This window comes from Calypte anna, chromosome 8 (genome assembly GCF_003957555.1).
Source record: "Calypte anna isolate BGI_N300 chromosome 8, bCalAnn1_v1.p, whole genome shotgun sequence".
In the NCBI taxonomy this organism is placed as follows: Eukaryota; Metazoa; Chordata; class Aves; order Apodiformes; family Trochilidae; genus Calypte; species Calypte anna.
In genome coordinates, this window is record NC_044254.1 from 1,201,463 (window position 1) to 1,215,182 (window position 13,720).

The following is a 13,720-nucleotide window of genomic DNA, read 5'->3' on the forward strand; positions in this document are numbered from 1 at the left end:
ACTGGTTCCAGTGAGCCAGATGCTTGCTTGTTAGCAACTAGAGTTACTTTATAACCAACTTTTTATGCCCAGTATGTTTTTAAAATCTGGATTTTAAACTCAATTATGAGGAAAGGCATGGATTTTTTTTAGCATCCTGAGTGACACATCAGCTTGGATTTTACACCACTCTGAGCAGGAGCTAACTCCCCTGCTCAGGCTCAGTTAAACAGGGTGTTGGTTATTCCTGAAGAAAGAGCTGAAAGAGGGGAAAGAAAATGAACCAGATGGATGTGGACTGACCTCAGCAGTAACATCCAGCTGCCCCAGCTCAAAACAGCAAAGTGACAAATACATTCAGGTGAATGGCTGGTCTGTCTTTAGTGCAAATAAACCCAGCAACCCGAGCAAACTTGGCATGTCTGAGGAGTGTGTGCAAAACTCACTGTGGCTTTACCAGGTGCCCACTGTTCTCTCCAAGGGTACATGGTGAGGGACTCTCACCTCTACCCCAAGCCCTGTGCCCACCAAAAAAAAGCCAGGGAGAAGAGAACAAGTGGCAGGCAAGAAAGGTCTTGCAAAACAGATGGAGCTGTTCTTCTCCCCAGGAAAGGAGGAAAAGCAATGAAGAAGAATGGGGGCTCCTGTCTCCCTTCTTCCTCTTGCATGACTCCATGCTGACTACTCCATCACCTGCAGCCAAATCATCTGCCTTGAGCTGCAAGAGGTTACATCCAGAGGTGAGTTCTTCTCCACAGAGATGAACCTGTGCTACATCTGGTTGTTTGCAGGTGTTTTCTTGGTCAAAAGTCACTTGCTGTAAAGTAGCAAAGATCTTCTCCCTTCTCTGACAATGCCCAAGCAGTTCTTAACCCACCTGCAGAGCTCTGCTCTGTTGCCTTCAAGAGCCATCCAGATTAGATTCCAGTCTGGGAACAGTGTTATGATATGGACAGCATCCCCTGCTCTCCACCCTCGGGCCCCTGGTGCCAACTGAAACAAGGAAAGAGGTAGAAATACAGTGAGAAATACAGTGTATTTCTCTCTGTCTTAGAAGAGGGCTTTCTAGGACAACCTGCCATCCCCCCTTTTTGCTCCCCCCAGTCCTTCTGCTCAAACCATGTAATATCCCCATGGGATTTCTTGGTTGTTCACGTGAAGGCAGCATTTCACCATGTCTGATTTTTATGTTATCTGAATTGTTTGCACTGACACAAGATAAGGTGAAGCAGGGACATCACTGTTCCATGCAGTTTGGGGGCTGCACTCTTATTTTCTTCTTGGTTTAGGCCAGGCTGGACTTGATTTTCCAAGATCCCAAAGTGGATAACATCCTGCCTGATTGCAGGGCCACCTTTTTCCAGAAATCATTCTGTGGAATAAGCCCTCAATAAACTTTCCTGTTTCCCCTTTACCCTTTTTCCTTCCACTCAAGCATTCCATGACACCAGGCCTGCTCCAGAAGGCATGGATTCAGTGTGATTTCCTCTTCCTGCCCACTCAGAGCCTGACAAAAGCCCACAATGACAGCACTGGAGTGCCAGAAGCAGGCAAGTCACCTGCAATTTCACACCTGCCATTCCTGCTTTCCTGGCAGCTGGCAAGGTGAGAAGCTGATGAAGGTCCCACTTGGCCCAGGCTGAAAGTCAAAGCAACTGTTGGGCTTTTCAGGGAATGTCCTTCCCTGAAGTGGGAAAGCAGGTAGAAAACTTGCTGGCAGCTGCCCAGGGGCATCTGCTGCCTCGTTGAGGAGGCATTTGCTTTTTGCATGCTGTCCTGTTCTTGGCAGCAGCTTTCCTGAGCTGGAAAAAGCAGTGACCAGCAGCAGCTGGGGAAACACTTTCTGGGCTGGGGGTTTCTTTCTCAGCACTGGAGCACAGCTCAACTCTGCTGTCCAGGTCTGCCTCCCTTCTACAGAAAATTCCAGGTGCCAAGTGAGTAGCCATAACCATCCAGCAGGTTTTGATTCCACTGACCAAATCTAACCTGCAGTTGTTTTGCTTGTTTCAGCCCAAAGGCATGCATGAGAGGGGCTGTGAACCTGTCCAACCCTGCAAATCCAGTGAGAGGCTGGGCTCTGGTGCCTCCTTTTCTGCCCTCCACCAAGCTTCTGCTGCTCCCTACCAAGAGGAGGATGACCTGCCAGCTTGCCTGTGCCCAAGCCCATGCTGTATTCCTCATGTGATGAGAGTCATGGCTCCCAGAGAGCAGTAGTTTTGTGGTCCCCTCTTCCTAGAGCTTGGAAAGGCCAAGGGGAAGGAGACAGCCCCCCTGCAAGAACCTGAGGAATTCAAACAAGAGCAAGACTCAGGACAGAAACCAGACTCACAGAGGCTTAAGTCTGATGCAGTCTGGCCTCCTGGCTCTAATATCCTCTGACAGCTCCCAGAGCAGGAGCTGAGCAGGTCAATGATTTGATCACACCAGTTCCTGCAGGAGCTGCTGCTGCGAAGTCCTCAGCAAACCATGCAAGGTGCTGCAAAGATCTCCAGAGCCTGGAGCACTGACCTGGCTTTGTGACCTGGCTTTGTGAGGGGAGAACTGCTGCCCAAATACTGGCTCCAGTCCAACCCTTGAAACCTAGAGCTCTGGAAGACAATTTCAGCCAGGTCCAGCTAAGAACTGCTTAGGAAAACATAAGGCACAACCCCAGTCTGGGCAGGGCTAATACTGTCCATACCACCCTGGGCTACAGAGACCCCTTCCCTAAATCAAACCCTACGTGTCTGAGACTTCCAGTGAAACTTTGTTCCCTTCATCAGACTGCAGATATAAAAAGCTAAAGCCACCTAAGTAGCTTGGTTCATCAGGAATGTGTTAAGTTCCACCACAAAACCCATCCCCTTGCCAAGCAGCAGACATGCAGAGCTGTGAAAGGACACCCCCAAGTTAATGTCACCTTCACAGCTTCCATGGGTCACAGCACAAGCAGACAACCACTCCAAGGTAAGATGCCAGGAAAAATACAGATCCCAATCTGAACAATGCTCCAGACCCAGGGAGAGCTGAGGAGCTTAAGGGAAATGGGACAACAGGAAATAAGAGAAGCCCCTCCAGCAAATCTCCTGTGCCTCCTGGGGGGTTGTAGAACACTCCAGAACCATACAGAAGTGATATGGTGCAGATATCAGATCACCACGTGGCAGCAAACATTCCCATGGCCATTCTTGCCAGCACAGGGACTACACAGACTGAAACAACAGAAGAGCTGCAATCACAGGCACTGAGACAGAGACACATCCACAGCAAATAAAATGAATTCCTGGCCTGGACACACCATGCCATCATAACTGGTAATTCACATCCTGAAGGAGAACAACAAAACCAGTTCCAGGATAGGACCAAGAATCAAGCAACCTGGACAAGCATGGGCTGGGGTTTTGCCTGTGCCCTGGACCAACATTAACTCTGAGGATAGACATGAGCTGTAAGTTACTGAAAGGAAGGGAATCCCCTGCAGGGAGACTTTGTCTGGCCTGGGGGTTATGGGAGAGAGAGAGAGGACTAATCTCACTCAAATGTGGTTTTATTCCTGCTGCCTCTGGAAGCCAGAAGGGCTGAGAAAAAGAGAGGGGATAAGTTTACAGTATCATTTCTGGCAATAAAGCTCCTGTAAGATCCCAGGGAAAGCTGCAAGAAGCACCAGCTCTGGTCAGTTCTTATGAAAGAAGCTGGGCAGACCTGTCTGCAGCAGGGTAGGTGCCATGGTGCTTCTCTCCAGAGGCTGCTAAAGGGCTGTGCACGTAGAGGACAACAACAAGGACAGGCTGGGGGACCCATGTGGTGACTTAGCTCTCAAAACAGCTCCTGCAGGGATTCAGAGCAGGGCATTCGGGGCTAATCTCTGCCTCCCCTCAGGGAACCTGAGGGATTACTGCTCTACATCTGCTCAGGGTTGGGCCACACCTTGTCAAGGCAGGGGACGTGCTGGCAGCTGCTCTCTGTTCCTTAATGGGTTTGGGATAAGCAGCACTGGGCCCCATCCATGGAGCCACAGCAATTCCTGACTCCCTGACAGCTTCTCCTGAGCCTTGTCTAGGGCAGGAAGGCATCTCCTGGGTTATCACAAAGGGCTGGCTCCTGGAAGCAGGTATGGAGAGGCACAGCACAGCTCCCTTGGCTGTCTCAGGGTTTGGGGAAGGAAATCTTTGGCTACAGCCCAAGCCAGGGTGGGAGTGGAGGTCCCTAGAGCAGCCACCACTAATCCCCAGAGCTGTGCTCTCAACCTCTCAGCCTCAACCAACTTCTCAGCAGAAAGGGATCCAAAACCCTGCACAGCCTGAGGGGTTTGTGCTGCTGACTTTCCACCAAGACCACCTCCTGCCTTTTCTTCCAGTTCTTCTCTCCCTCCCGAGCATGCTTCTGGAAAATGTCACTGCTGCTCCGGGCCCCTGCTTTGCAGGACACATCTCTGAGCTTTCCTCCTTCCTTTCAGGACTGGGGGTGCTGGTTCGGGGTCCAACTCGGCTGTGCTGGCTGCCAGGCAGCCGGTGCCATCTGCTGGCTGCTACAAAAACAGGACAGAAGGGACAGAGAGAGTCTGTCCCCAAGCTCTCACATCCTGCTGCTCAAGCCTTATCCACAGGGCTGGCCCAAACCATTTAAATTATGTGCTTTTCCATAAAGGGACCATTACACTTCAAACGTTTTATTAAATACCATTACAAATAGGACAATACATACCAGACTGTAAGTCATCATTTTAAGTTATAACTTAGACATAAGTTATTAAAAAAAGACCTCGTCTAAAGGCAATTAACAGCTTGATAAATCATCCTTGCAATATATATACACAAATATCAGGCTTCCGTTTCATTTTTCAATAATATGCAGACATGAAATCCTTACAAGCACCTCTGAATGACTTTAAAATCACATGGGCCCAGATCAGTGGCCACAAATCTGCTCAGGAACAGGTATTTCACAATAGATTTATAATTAACAGCACAGTGAAAGTTTCAAGATTAAATATTTATGTATACAGCTGTATTACAGTGCATAATCCCACGGGGATGAGGTCATTTCAGATCTACTTGCTGCATTCAGAAACCAGAGCACAGAGCAGAAGCACTACAATCCTTAGTGCTGCAGCAAAAAAGGGACTTCAGAGTCCCCAGACTTTCTGAGACATGCAGCAGAAACCCAAATAACTGCCTGTATCACTGCAGGCACACTTACTGACTGGGACATCCCATGAAAATAAACCAACTTTACCAGCAAAGGAGATCAGTGGTTTCAAAGCTATCCAGTGAATGTTTGTTCATCCCAATTATTCCCTTTCTCCAAGTATGAGCCAGACACCTCCAGAGAAGACACCTCCAGCAGTGTAGTTAAGTGAAGTGAAATAATGCACATCTTCACCTCACCTAGGTACCTTTGAGCAGACCAGAGGAGAAACCAGCCTCCTCTTTAGGCAGCAGCATACTATTTGCTCACCATCTGGACAGGAGATGGCAAGCTCCCAGTTTTGATAAGTACATGACTGAATGTAAGCAGCATTTTGCCAGAAGGCCAGAGTTTTACTCTCTGCTTGTCTTCAATGGAAGGATCAGACAGCTTGAGTTCAAAATTTCTCAGCAATATACAAGGTCAACCATCTTGTCAGCAAGAGATAAAAACATCTGGTCAGCTGCTGATTTTCATGCAGTTTTGTTCTCCAGAAATCTGAGACACAAGGAAAGATGGCTTCAGTTCCTGCAGAGAGAAGAAAAACCCCTCTCTGAACTGAAGAACCAGCACAGATGTGTTCCTGCTCTCATTTCAGAGGAATTTTGTATGCAGCAGGTAGCAAAAATGCACAGAAGTGCTCCTACTGCACATGCAGCTGGTCTAAGAATGCTTAAGCACAACCATCCTTCAGGAGTTGAATAAAACCATTCCTAAAGCAACAAATCCATCAGCCTTGTTAGGAACATCCATGCAATGCCAAGATGCATATCAAGAGCCCTGAAGTGCATACTGTTATTTCAGCAATTGTGCAGCAGTTAACAGCTCTGATTGCTTGTGTGATTAAAAGGCAGAAATCTGTGAGTGCAGCTCATGTGCTTACCTGAACCACGTGGAGTCAGACATTCTGGCCAGCACTCTGGAAAGTACCATCAGGGGTTAAAGTCTGGCAGCTACTGTAAAAAAGGCAGAAATGAGAAGTATTTTAATGACAGCTGCTTTATACCAAGTGGGTTTTAGCAAAATTATTGCAGTGATTCTCGTGATGCTTTTTGAGACACAACTTACCTGGAAGGAGTAAATTTCTTTGCTGCAAGAAGAATAAGAAAAGGTATTAGCATTTCAAGATGAAAGCCCCCTCGTGGAGATTCCTTCTTCTAAAAAAACCTCTCACTTCTGAACATCTGATAGAAAACCCTTCTCTAGCAACAAATCCCAGTTAGTTATCACTGTGCTGTCACTAGCTCCCTCTCAAATTCCCAGTCACTTTCCCTGGCAGTAAATACTGATAAATAAAACATTGCTTTTTTCTTCTGATTCTTTCTTTCTAAACATTTAGCTTTTACTATTTTTTATTCTTAAACATTCATTCAGAAGCCAAACATGGCATACATGCAGACTTCTTGCAAATCATCACTTAATTTTTCTCAATGTGGTAACTTTCCCTTTTTCAAAAAGTGAAGGTTACTGGGGTAGCATTGTGTTTGGTTGGTTGGTTTTTTCTCCACTGAAGGCTTTTCAGGCAGGTAAATCAAATCTGTGAACCCAGGCCAATTGCTCACCTTTTCTTCTGAAATGCCTTGCCAGCCAAAGGAGGAATGATGCTGTGGAAAGCAGAGAGGCACCTGTGGCTGCTATGCCCACAGAGACATAGGTGGCTTGTTCAGAAGCTGAAAGGATAAAAAAGTTTCAAGTGAGATCAAGAGGTATGTGAGGCCTTTGAAGCCCTCTCTACTTCTTTCTTTGCCTTGTGCTCTTCAAGAGGAACCAGAACTGCATCTGGTAACCCTTAAGGTTTCCTGAGGCAGGACACACAAGGTAAAAAGCTGGATGGTATAAATTACCCCACCCATTGTTGAACCAATGGCAAAGCACCAAGCTACCTACCCCAGGGTCTGTCTAACCCTGGTGACAATTTATGCTTCTTGTTTATTTTCCACGTTTCAGTTCACATCTTAATTCCCACTGTGCTGTCTTCCCAGCTCACTGGCTAGCATTGCCTTCTCCACCCTTCCATACTTCATTTGCCTGGAAACCCAGTGCCCCCTCCCTGTGGCTAGTTACTGTGGCTAGTAACAGGTCAGATACCTTCACAGGTGGGCAGGCTAGCACTCCAGTTCCCTGCATGACTGCACTCAAGGAGGTGAGAACCATTGAGCTTCCATCCTTCCAGACAGCTGAAGTGGCAGGCAGTGCTGTATGTGAAGTTCCCAGCACCATGGACACAATCCATGGAACCTCCCTCAGGAGACCTCAGTGGTTCACACTGTACAACTGGAATAGAGAAAGGGGGTGTTAAGAGCCATTAAGGACTTTGCTGCCTATTTTTTTGCACTGGTAGATGTACAATATATTTGCAAATTCATTTGACTTGGGGATGTGAGCTCTGGGAGTTCCCAGAGCCCTGAGCTGGCATTGGGAAGGGAAACTCACAGCTGCAAACATGAGAACACAGAGTGTGGTTTGCAGCCAGGACTCCATAGGAATACAGATTGCAGGGTGCTGTCCAGTGACAAGAAAACTGCATTTCCCAAGGCAGTAAGTCTCACCTTTGCATTCTGGCACTGACTCTGACCACTGTCCCTGTGCTGTGCACTCAGTGCTGGCAGGGCCATCCAGAACAAAGCCTTCACTGCAGTGGAAATCACAACGTGAGCCATAAGTGAGATCTTCAGGAGCATGGTCACAGGTCACAAAGCCTTCTTCTGGCCAGGTTACAGCCTCACACCTCACAGCTGCAACACACAGATCACAGCAGCAGTCAACACAATGCCTCAGGAATTCAACAAGATGGTGGTGACAGCCCCAAGCACTCAGGTGAGCAAGGACAAGGAAAGTTACCTGCACAGGATGGCTGCTGCCTGTCCCAGGCCCCAGCAGCCCCACACTGCAGTGTGCCTGGTCCTGTCAGGGCAAAGCCTTCCTCACAGGTGAACTCACAGGTGGTACCCCAGGGGAGCTCTGCAGAGGGATGGGAGCAGCTCACTGCACCATGAGCAGGCACTTCCAAGGCAGGACAGGTCACAGCTGAAAAACATCAGAGCACAGAGCTTAGATTGGAGCAGGTCAAGTTAACCACACTTCTTTTGTGCTGAGGAGAGGACATGACTTCCCAAGAGCTGTGCCCCATGGAGGAACAGTATTTCCCTTCAGACCTAGCAGTGTCTCAGGGAGCAGAGATTTCAGTACATTGCACAGGGCAGGCAGAAGCCTTAAACGTGCACCTAAAGCACACAAGTTTTCCTGAGACTGACTCCACGTTATACTCCCCAGCTGAACTGCATAAATATTCACAGGCTCCCATCTGGAGCATGGGGAATAAAGAGCTCCTGTCAGAACACCCCACTTGAAAAACTCCTTAGCGTATGTGTTGAGGACACAGCTCCTGCATGTTGCTTGTCACCCAGCACTGCTGTTTCCTCTTTAAAACAATAGGCTTAAATGATCCCCATCCTGAAAATCCTATAAACACCTGGGGATGACCTGTTACTCTTTGACTGCACCTGAACAAGGAAGTCTCTTCAGACCATTTGAGCTGCTCTGTGCTTTAGCAGATCATTTCCCAAGGCAGTAAGTCTCACCTTTGCATTCTGGCACTGACTCTGACCACTGTCCCTGTGCTGTGCACTCAGTGCTGGCAGGGCCATCCAGAACAAAGCCTTCACTGCAGTGGAAATCACAACGTGAGCCATAAGTGAGATCTTCAGGAGCATGGTCACAGGTCACAAAGCCTTCTTCTGGCCAGGTTACAGCCTCACACCTCACAGCTGCAACACACAGATCACAGCAGCAGTCAACACAATGCCTCAGGAATTCAACAAGATGGTGGTGACAGCCCCAAGCACTCAGGTGAGCAAGGACAAGGAAAGTTACCTGCACAGGATGGCTGCTGCCTGTCCCAGGCCCCAGCAGCCCCACACTGCAGTGTGCCTGGTCCTGTCAGGGCAAAGCCTTCCTCACAGGTGAACTCACAGGTGGTACCCCAGGGGAGCTCTGCAGAGGGATGGGAGCAGCTCACTGCACCATGAGCAGGCACTTCCAAGGCAGGACAGGTCACAGCTGAAAAACATCAGAGCACAGAGCTTAGATTGGAATAAACCTTAAAAAAATTTTTTTTCCTAATACTTAGCAAGGTATGCACTAAATGGAAGCAACTTTAGAGAAGTGTTGTACTATGCTGCCATTTTAGAAAGCAGACAGGAGCAGAAAGATCTCTAAAGGAAAGACTGACTCTTAAGGCAAGCCTGTAAGTTCATCTGCAGCTCACAACAGCCACTAGTTAAAATCCCCAATTTTCCCATTTTTACTGGGGCTTGGAGATGCTTGATGCTTTTATTTGCTTCAAACAGTATCTTATTCTAAGCTGAATGCCCCAAAAAAAGAATTCCTCCAGTCAGAAGTAACTGATCTAGATCAGCCTCATCCACTGTTCCCCACTAGGAGGTGGAAAAGTCTTTTCTTGCAAGGAAATCTAGAGCAGGGCCAGAACATTCATCCTGCCCAACTCACCTCCTCAGGAACAGAGAGATCTGTGTGCTGCAGTAAAATCACACTTTCATCACATCCTTAATTACAAAGGAATTAAATTTGTACCTAATAACACAAAACCAGTGAAGTTTACAAAGTAACCAGCTCATCTGCCACTGCTTGAGCAGCTCACCTTTGCATGCTGCAAGGGGGCCAGACCAGACCCCAGAAGAGGTGCAGGATACAGACTCCAGTGCAGTCAATTCAAAGCCTTCCTCACACTGAACTCTGCAGGAGGAGTTGTAGCTGAAGCTCTCCAGGGGATGGCTGCACTCCAGGCTCCCATGATCAGGTGCCTGCAGTGGATCACACCTCTCAACTTGAAAGAAACACAAGAAGGAACACAGTCAGTCTCACTGGCTGAGCAGGTAAATCAAGAAGCCAGACAAACTGAACACTGGCTAGCAGAAGCAGCAGGAAGGAGTCATCTTACCAAACTCACAGTCAGGCCCATAGAATCCAGGGTTGCAGTGGCAGCTGTGATTGTTAATGGTCTCTACACATTCTCCACGGCCACTGCAGAGAGATGGGTTGCAAGAAGCTGAAATAAAAAAGAAAAGCACTGCAAATTATAAGAGAAATAGCAATGGCCACTAATGAAACCTGGCTAGTTCTTTGTTTATGTTTCTGGCTCTAAACAAGCACTTTGCAGAACAAAAGAGAAGCAGGATGCTTCAAAGCATCATTTCAGACACCAACATCTGAGAGACAAGCTCACAGGGCAAGGATTCTACTGGCAGGAAACCCCCTGACTACTTGTTCCCAGGCAGATATCAACAACACTTAAAATGCAAAAGGAACAATACACTATGGGGCAAGTACAAATCCTCAAAAGGCACATTCTTCATTAACACACTTCAACAATAAGTTGGCTGAGTGTGTGTTACTTGTTTGGGGTTGTTTTAACCTAGCCTTAGCCCCCTCTACATAGAAGTGTCTAATCCAGTGGTCTACAGTCAGCAGACAGATGCCTCCAAAAAGCCCTACAGGATCAGGTAGTTAACATGCAAAACTAGGTTAAACAACTCATCCCAACCACCACCTTGACCCCAGAGGGGCACACAACAGACCAGCCTTTCCCAAACCATACCTGTGTAGCACAGGGCAACCTTCTTCTTCTCACACTGCTCATCATTCCATTTGCCATCATCTTTCCCTCTTTTGATGTAGATTTCAACACAGTCTTCGTTGTTCCCTTTGCCATTTGGCTCACCTGAAGCCCAGTTTTCTGCCTCTTCTGTCAGCTCTTTGTGAGTTCCAGTCCAGGTCCAAACCTCATTGATTTTTCTGATTCCAATCCAGTAGTAACCCGGATTGAAGGGCAGGAAGTTATTGAGGTAGTTGATCTCCTCCTTATTCTGGATGGCCACCATGTTAGTGTACCTCTTCTTGCACCACAGCTCTGCTTCCCTGTAGGTCATGTTTGTGTCTGAATAGTGGTATGTCCAACAATCCACCCCCTGCAGCAGTGTAAGTCCTACAAAGAAAAGATGTCAAAAAGTTGGTTGCCTGCCCCCACCCCTCCTCTCTCTCTTGGAGGGGGACAGATAAAGCTCTATAAATGTTGCAAACTTGTCAACTACAGTAAAAGTAGAGGCAATAATTTCACAAACAATTAGCTGGAAGCTTCCCAACAGGCATGTCAGCAACCAGGCACTGGATCTCCAGCCTGTGAAGCTAGGTTTGATCACACAGAATTCACAGCAAACTGTCTGAGCCCATCATGTGTTTGACAGGCAAGGCAGGAAATGTGCCACTGCAGCTTGAGGTTTTTCTGTGTGAACCTCTCCTTCAGCTATTTATGTCAGGTTCCCAAATTAATCTGTTTAATCCCAATTCTGTTTTATTCTGAGCTCAAACAGAACAGGCACACTAATATTACCATCTAACTAGTTATTTTACAGAGACATACACACTTACCATAAGCAAGAAGAGGTAGGAACCACAAGGAAACCATGTTTCTGGAGTTCTCTCTTTTAAGCAGACAGCTCTGAAAGACTGAAAGAACACATTTGTAAAGAATAAATACTGACTGCTTACAAATCAATATAAAAATCTGCCTATGCCATCTTTTCTACATATATATTTTAACAATCACTCTAAAGAATCAAATCAGACTTCCATTTTTAGGCAATTTTTCATTTTAAAACAGTTCTTCCTATCAAGATAGCTCTTCAATCTAAACAGCTTTTAAAGAACACCAACACAGAATTCCATCTGTCCAGTTCTCCTTCAACTGAGCCACGAAACAGAACCACACACTCCAGTTATACTCACAGGTTGTAGCTGTGGTGGCAGAAGTCCTCTGTGCTCCTTCTCAGGGATTCCTGAAGTTGCTGAACACTGACTTGAAGATTCAGCTCAGCTCCAGCTGTCTGGACTGTGTCATCTCCTGCCTTTCCTCCAGCCTTTTATCCTCTCCACTGGCCTATCCTCCACGAGACGGGGAATTCCATGAGGAAAAAAAAATTCTTGGAAAACCCAGGGATCTGTCCCTCCCACACATGGAGCCTGCTGCTTCCCCTTGCCAAATCAAGCCTCTCACACACTGAGCTGACCAAGTGCCAAGTGCTGGGTCAGGCAGTGTTACTGACAGCCACACACAATTCCAGGATATCGGGAAGCAGCCGGATTAGTTTGCATTACTTGCATGAGTAAGCAGACTCAACTCTGCACCTACCATAATGTTTTGCACCAAAGAAATCCTGGTCCTTTTGGGATCTCGGGAAGAAAGGCACCAATACTCAAAGCTGGTTAACCTAAATATGAGCAGAAGACAGAACTGGCAGCACTGGAGGAGCACTTTATTGCAGATCACAGCACGAGGTACAGAGTTCTCCTCTGTGGCAAGGTTTGCCAGCCCCAGGACTGCCAGTGCTCTTCTGGAGTTCTGCTTCCAAACAGATCCATCAGTCACTTGTAGCAGTCAAGCCTGGGATGTGAACTTAGCTTGGAGGAGTCACCTGGGCAGGATGATCCAGCATCCTTCCCTCAATAGAGTTACAATTCCTGACCAGGTACATCTAATATTTCAGGTAGACAAGACAATACAATGGCCTTGTCCTGGACCCACACTGAGTCCACCCATTGTGTGTACACTGATTTATGGGGTTACTGCAGAGCACAGCCACATAGTGTCCATGGCAGGGAGACACATGCCTCAGCAACCTGCACACTTTGCCATGGTGGGTTGGTAAGCAGCCACAGAGACCCAGAAGGTTCCCTCATCCAAGAAGGCATCACCCAACTCCTTGCATTTCCTGCCTGCCACTCTTCCCCTGTTCTTCAGACTAACAAAGTTTGGTGTGTTCAGTGCACCTGTAGAGCACATCATGTGCCTGATTTCACAAGGTGTTCTGTAAACGTTATCCTTTAATTATGAGTTTTGAAAGGTCAGCTTTTGGGGTTTTTTCCTCTAAAACATTGATGGGCTGTTATAACTGTACACAGAAGAATTACAGACACCCCCTCAACTGTTTATATCCCCTCCTGAGACAGCAGGCAGAAAACCCTACACATTTTCCTGGAGATTCACTTTTTTTACACTGTTTTATGAGGTTCCTACTGGTAAATGCTTATTCTTCTCATGGCAGAAGCTCTGAAGTTGAGTGCAGGAAGCTCTATCAGACTCACTTTGCCAGTGGAATCTCCGGAGGAAGGAAAAGAATATTTCACAGTTTGGAACAGTCTTCCTTCACAGGGGCTGCCTGAGACCTCTTGTCTGCAACAGATAAAAAGAAAAAAAAAAGAAAGAAACCAAACAAACCCACAATACCACATCCTAAAAGCAATATGCCTGTAAAAACTCCAGCCTAAAAATAGGTTGCCTCTTTTTGTTGGCTGTATTCCCTTATGCATCACTGATACAGGACTTTTTGGGGGGTTTTCCCAGGGAATTCTGTCATCCAGGGATTATATTTTTATTTGTCTTTAATATAATGGAAGATTAACATAAATGAAAGTTTTCAGAAAAAAAAAAAGAACGCCTGAAAAATATTTTCAAAAGCAAGCAGCTGAGAAGTTAAGATCTCATTATTAAAAGTCAAAG

The 13,720-nt window shown here is 46.9% G+C and overlaps 1 protein-coding gene across 2 annotated transcripts; it reads right to left on the bottom strand.

The window, feature by feature from the left end:
- Positions 1–4,657: 4,657 nt before the first annotated feature.
- On the bottom strand, positions 4,658–12,088 carry SELE (selectin E). Of its 2 annotated transcripts, none has more exons than XM_030455064.1 (14): positions 11,950–12,088; positions 11,593–11,670; positions 10,763–11,149; positions 10,106–10,213; positions 9,806–9,991; positions 9,019–9,204; positions 8,727–8,912; positions 7,987–8,172; positions 7,695–7,880; positions 7,234–7,419; positions 6,708–6,815; positions 6,214–6,235; positions 6,029–6,101; positions 4,658–5,643 (listed from the first exon to the last, which is right to left on the bottom strand). In XM_030455064.1, exons 2-13 carry the CDS (start codon positions 11,627–11,629, stop codon positions 6,044–6,046), a joined length of 1,836 nt encoding a protein of 611 aa, XP_030310924.1. In that variant the 5' UTR covers positions 11,630–11,670; positions 11,950–12,088; the 3' UTR covers positions 4,658–5,643; positions 6,029–6,043. The 2 variants fall into 2 exon arrangements, with proteins under 2 accessions (XP_030310924.1, XP_030310923.1); XM_030455063.1 differs by having other exon boundaries at positions 4,659–5,673; positions 11,950–12,087.
- Between the last annotated feature and the right edge of the window lie 1,632 nt (positions 12,089–13,720).